General features: G+C 55.6%; 1 protein-coding gene across 2 annotated transcripts in view; it reads right to left on the bottom strand.

Moving 5' to 3' along the window:
* Positions 1–727: 727 nt before the first annotated feature.
* Positions 728–5,736, bottom strand: part of ABHD14B (abhydrolase domain containing 14B) — a 6,848-nt gene continuing 1,839 nt past the window's right edge. The window contains exons 2-4 of one of the 2 annotated variants that reach the window (XM_017858828.1): positions 3,681–4,115; positions 2,156–2,397; positions 728–1,825 (exon numbers count right to left, since the gene is read on the bottom strand). In XM_017858828.1, the coding sequence (XP_017714317.1) occupies positions 1,646–1,825; positions 2,156–2,397; positions 3,681–3,891 (633 nt within the window). In that variant the 5' untranslated portion in view covers positions 3,892–4,115 and the 3' untranslated portion in view covers positions 728–1,645. The remainder of the gene's footprint in view (positions 1,826–2,155; positions 2,398–3,680; positions 4,116–5,736) is intronic. The other variant, XM_017858827.1, reaches the window with a different exon arrangement.

The following is a 5,736-nucleotide window of genomic DNA, read 5'->3' as shown; positions in this document are numbered from 1 at the left end:
CGCCGGGCTCCGAGCCCCTCCGCTCCCGCCAGGCCAGTCCTTCCGGCCCGGGCCGCCCGCCCGGCGCCTCTGCCGAGCCCCCTGCACCCCCATCCCCGCCTCCGCCTCGCTCCCGGCCCGGGGCCCTCCGAGCTCGCGCTGGGACCCCGCGCCCCGCCTAGTTCCTAGATCTGCTCGCTGCGCGCCATCCTCCACTCGGGCTCGCGCCCACCAAGACCCGCTCCCCTCAGCCACCCATAGCTGCACTGCCCGGCCCTCGTCCGCGCAGGGCAGGCTGGAGGAGGGGCCTGAGAGCTGTGTGGCCCTGTGCACCCGGTCCTGTGATAACCCCAAATCTACCCCCGGAATTCCTTTTGGGGCTAGGGTAGCAAGGAACGGGCTCCGTTGAGTCTTTTACTGGAGAAGGGATACTAGTGGGGGAGACGCTGAACTGTTCTCAAGTCCCCTGGGCACCCCCCGGCCTCGGGGGAGCAACTATTCCTCCCCCTCTCCTCCATAATCGGCTCAGCCTGGTCCCACTGACCTCCACCTCCCCCCACAGCTGAGTCTCTTGGCACCTGGGTATGTGTGGGTGGGGAGGGGAATCCAATCTCCCTTCCTCTCCATCTGGCCTGGTGGACAAAGGGCAGGGGGACCATCTGGTCCCGCCGGGGTGGGGGAGGGGCTCACAGTGTTGGTCCCAGGGGTGGGGAGGGGCGACGCTCTTTAGAAGCAGCAGCCAGTGGGGTCTAATTGCATCACTTTATTTCACCGACCTCCACTCTGGCTCCCACCTCCAAAGCCTCACAGCAGGAAACAAGCTTGGCTGAGATGCCTCAGGCCTGGTAACCTCGGAGGTATAGAGCACCCAGAAGGAAGGGTAAAAGCAGGGGGGCAAAGCGGTGGCCCTCCCTTTCTGGGGGTCACTTCTGAGCTGGGGCCCGCTGAAACCTGTGTCCAAAGTAGCTTTCAGGGCTGGCCACACCCTAAGCCTTGCAAAAGGGCCTCCTGCAAGGGCTGGCCCCATGGGGTCCCCACTTTCCCAGCCAGTGAGGTTAGCATGGTTAGGAGTCCACGTGTGCAAGTGCTTGTGTGAAGGATCATGTATGCACGTGTGTATATGCAAAGCTGTACATGACAATGTGCTTGCCAGTCCAGAGTTACATGTACCTATGCAGTTGCCCTCAAGCGAAGGGTCATATTTAGGAACAAGGATGGCTCTAAACATGTAAGTGTGCATGTGGGCATGTATGTATCTGGGGCCTAACGGGGTGGGGAAGTGGGTGTTGGGGGAAGGGCTGGCCTTCAGGGCATTTGCAGAAGGAGGAGAGGGTGGGAGGGAAAGGCTGGGCAAAGCAGAGGAAGGAGCGAAAGCCAGGCAGGAAAGTGGAAGAACAGGAGAAGCTCAGGTAATGGATTACCCTCCACCGGATTATGTTCCTTGATTCCTGAGGGTTTTTTCTCTTGATTTTACCCCCTCAGCCTATCACTGCAAGAGAAAGAGGCAGAAAAGACAAACAGACCACAAAAAACAAGAACCCAGACAGACATATAGACAGACGCACCTGTTGCATGTGCATGAGGCAGAGCCCGTGAGAGAAGAGAGAGCGCGCCAGAGAGAGCTCAGAGCAGGCAGGCAGCCCACCCCCTGCAGCAGTGCTGGGCTTCACTGGAGCCCCTGCAGGAAGTCCAGCAGCCCTGTATGCCACTCCTCTGGTTTGTCCAGGTAACAGGGGTGCCCCGCCCCCTTCATGATCAGCACCCTGTGGTTGGGCAGCTGCTTCAGGTGCTCAAAGCTGGACTGACCCATGGGGTCCTGGTCTCCATATACAATCAGAGCCGGAGTCTGAGAGGAAGGATGGGGCAGTCAACAGGGACCTGCCATAGCATCCCCAGCCCTCCCCACCACTTCAGTCTCTCCCTGGGACCACCCCATATAAGGGAGAGAGACAAGCTGTCCCAGTGGGTGGGGGCACATATTGGTGTCTGCCCCAGAACACAGTTTAGCACAGGGCTTGGCACAGTAGTCTGCTGAGTAAACCAAAATGGTGGAGTTGGGTGGTCAGTTCCTCCCAGAAGACACCCCTTGGTTACCCAGCCCCCAGATAAGGAAGGCCCAGGGATGCACCCTTCCTTGTTCCTGGCAGGGACACCTCAGCTTCCCACACAAGGGTACCTTCACACTGGCATAGTTGGCAGCATTGATTTTGTCAGTGCAGATGGGGGCCACTGGCACATAGCCGCGTAGCTGGGAGCCAGGGGCCGTGAGGAAGGGCAGGGAGTACATGCCACTCAGTGATGGGCTGATCACAACCGGGGGGCCCAGCTCCAAGGCATCCACCACAGCCGCCAGGAAGCTGCCAGGGGCCAGCTCCCCAATAGGGGCAGGGGCTGCTGCTTCCTTGGAGTGCCCCAGACCTGCAGGGATTCAGGTGTGGAAGAGATAAGACAAGGGCAGTGAATGGTAAAACAAGGGAGATGGTTGCTCTCTCCAGGAAGCCCTCCTAGGTCAGTTTCTCTGTGGCCAGGTTCCTATAACACCCAGTGTGCCCACGTTTATGCCTACAGTAGCCTCACTCTATCCTATCTGTGCCAAGCATGAGGCACTTCTCTCCATGTCTGTGCCTGTCTCCCCAGCAGTAAGTGTCCTGAAGAGAATCAGACTCTGAAGCCCAACAAGTCTGGGTCCAGAACCCAATTCTGCATTTATTATCTATGTGACCTTGGGTAGGTCCCCCTCAGCCTTCTCTCAGCTGCTCAGTTTCCCCATCTGTTAAAGGGGGATAACAAAAGTATCTGCCATTTAAGATTGTTGTGAAAATTAACTGCGTGAAAGGCACGTGGCCTTGGATTGGGACAGGAGAGGCTCCTGAAGGACAGCAGCTGAGGGGCAGATTCTGCAGCTCCTCCTCCGGTCATTCAGGCTTCACCAACAAGATTAGCTCCAGACCTTCACCCTGAAGCTCAAGACAACCCATCATTAGAACCAATCCTGCCTGGGCTGGAGGCTCGCCCTTGAGCCATGAAACCATACCATCCCTGGCCTGCGGGGGTGGGACCAGTCATGCTGCTCCTTTCACACCTGGCACCAAGGGTTGGGACCCAGCCGTCTGGGTTATGACAGGCAGTCTGGGCACTGATCCCACCTCCCTAGAACCCAGCTCAGGGCTCTGCATGTGGGATCACAACTGGGGGCCTGGCCACCCACCAGGCCCTGCCTTGTCCCCCAAGGCTCCAGAAGACTCAGATCTCACTCCTTAGGGCTTCCAAAAGCCTATGGTTATGACTCAGTCAAAATACTTTACTTCCAATTGGCTGAGCACCAATTACTCTGTGTCAGGTACTAGCCACATACTCACATGGATTATCTCATTCCATTCTCATTAGAGCCAGCCCCAAACATAAGTGTGGTTATCTCTCACTGCAGATGAGGAAACAGAGGCTCAGAGACACTGAGACACTGCCCAGGTAACAGTGAGGAGCAGCTGGGCGGTGAGGACCACATCTGGATCAAGACTGCTCAGAGGCCCTTGCAGTGTGCTTGACCAAACGCTGTCAAGTTCAGGGCCCAGCCTGGCTGGGTCCTCCAGATCCCACCGCCCCCACCTCTGGAGTGGGGAGGAGCTACATGTTATAGGAACCTGTCCCTGTCCCTGATGAGAACTCCCCAACCCCTGCCCAGAAGCCTGCCCCTTAAGTACCTGGCAGGTCAATGGCCACAGCCTGGTAGCCAGCCTGGGCCAGCCTGTGCAGTGTACCCAGGTTCTGCCAGGTCTCAGAGGAGAAGCGAATACCATGCAGTAGCAGTACAGAGAAGTGAGCTTGCCCACTGCTGGGTCGGGCCTCTCGGAAGAAGAGGGCCTGGCCCTGCACCTGGATGGTGCCCTGGCGCTGCTCCACGCTTGCCGCCATGCCTGCCGCCGCTGCTGGCTGGTGAAGGGCCTGTGGTCGAAAGCCACAATGATGAGGGGCCACAGAACACCCTGCTCAGGGTGGTGGTCCCACAGGAGCCGCAAGGAAGCCTCCAGTTGGCTTCCAGAACTTTAGGAACATGCTTTGGGGTCAGGAGGACATAGGTGTTATTTCTGCCTCTGCCATTCACTTTAGTGTGTAACCTTGGGCCTCAGCTTCTTGATCTGAAATATGGGAACAATAAAGCCAACCTCAATAATTAGGAATTTAATTAAAAGTTTAAGAAAAATTATCGGCTAGGCATGGTGGCTCACGCCTGTAATCCCAGCACTTTAAGGCGGGTGGATCACCTGAGGTCAGGAGTTCGAGAGCACTCTGGCCAACATGGTGGAACCCCATCCCTACTAAAAAAATAAATAAATAAATAATAAGCCAGGTGTGGTGGTGCGTGCCTGTGGTCCCAGCTACTCAGGAGGCCGAGGCAGGAGAATCACTTGAACCCGGGAGGCAGAGGTTGTAGTGAGCCAAGATCGCACCACTGTGCTCCAGCCTGGGCGACAGAGTGAGACTCGGTCTCAAAACAAAAAACAGAAAGAGCCAGCTGATGGTCACATGTCATTGCCATTAGGCCAGTGCGGTGGCACACGCCTGTAATCCCAGCACTTTGGGAGGCCGAGGTGGGCAGATCATCTGAGGTCAGGAGTTCGAGACCAGCCTGATGAATATGGAGAAAGAAACCCCATCTCTACTAAAAATACAAAATTAGCCAGCTGTGGTGGCGCACGCCTGTACTTCCAGCTACTAAGGAGGCTGAGGCAGTAGAATTGCTTGAACCCAGGAGGTGGAGGTACAGTGAGCCGAGAACACGCCATTGCACTCCAGACTGGACAACAACAGCGAAACTCCATCTCAAAAAAAAAAAAAAAACCAGAAAAATTATCAGTGGGGGTGCCTGCTATAAAAACTGAGCATGTGGTGGGGTTCCATTACGATTGCTGTTCTTATTCTCATTGTTATTATCCTTTTCTATAAATAGGGATAATTCAGTAGTACTAGCTCATAGGTGGTTGATAGGATTAAATAAGGCCATGCATGTACTATGCCTAGCACGTAGTGCTCAGTGCTCAATTAAGTTACAGGTCATGAGTTGGCAATGCAGGCCAGAGGGAGCCTAAACTGGGGTAAAAAGCCCATTTTATTTTATTTATTTATTTATTTGAGACGGAGTTTCACTCTTGTTGCCCAGGCTGGAGTGCAGTGGCATGATCTCGGCTCACTGCAACCTCCACCTCCCGGATTCAAGCAATTCTCCTGCCTCAGCCTCCCAAGTAGCTGGGTTTACAGGTGCTCATCGCCACTCCCGGCTTTTTTTTTTTTTTTTATTTTCTTGAGAGGGAGTATCGCTCTGTCGCCCAGGCTGGAGTGCAGTGGCGCATCTCCGCTCACTGCAAGCCCCGCCTCCTGGGTTCACGCCATTCTCCGGCCTCAGCCTCCCGCCTGGCTGGGACTACAGGAGCCTGCCACCACACCCGGCTACTTCTTTGTATTTTTTTTAGTAGCGACGGGGTTTCACCGTGTTAGCCAGGATGGTCTCGATCTCCTGACCTCGTGATCCGCCTGCCTTGGCCTCCCAAAGTGCTGGGATTACAGGCGTGAGCCACTGCACCTGGCCTAATTTTTGTATTTTTTGGTAGAAACAGGGTTTCGTCATGTTGGCCGGGCTGGTCTGGAACTCCTGACCTCAAGCGATCCGCCCATCTTGGCCTCCCAAAGTGCCGGGATTACAGGCGTGAGCCACCGCGCCGGGACTAAAAGCCCATTTTCTTTTTTTTTTTTTTTTTTTAA

This window comes from Rhinopithecus bieti, unplaced genomic scaffold, assembly GCF_001698545.2.
Source record: "Rhinopithecus bieti isolate Rb0 unplaced genomic scaffold, ASM169854v2 scaffold_49243, whole genome shotgun sequence".
NCBI classification, from domain to species: domain Eukaryota; kingdom Metazoa; phylum Chordata; class Mammalia; order Primates; family Cercopithecidae; genus Rhinopithecus; species Rhinopithecus bieti.
Note: the sequence above shows the minus strand (reverse complement) of the source record. Positions and strands in the feature narration are given on the sequence as shown.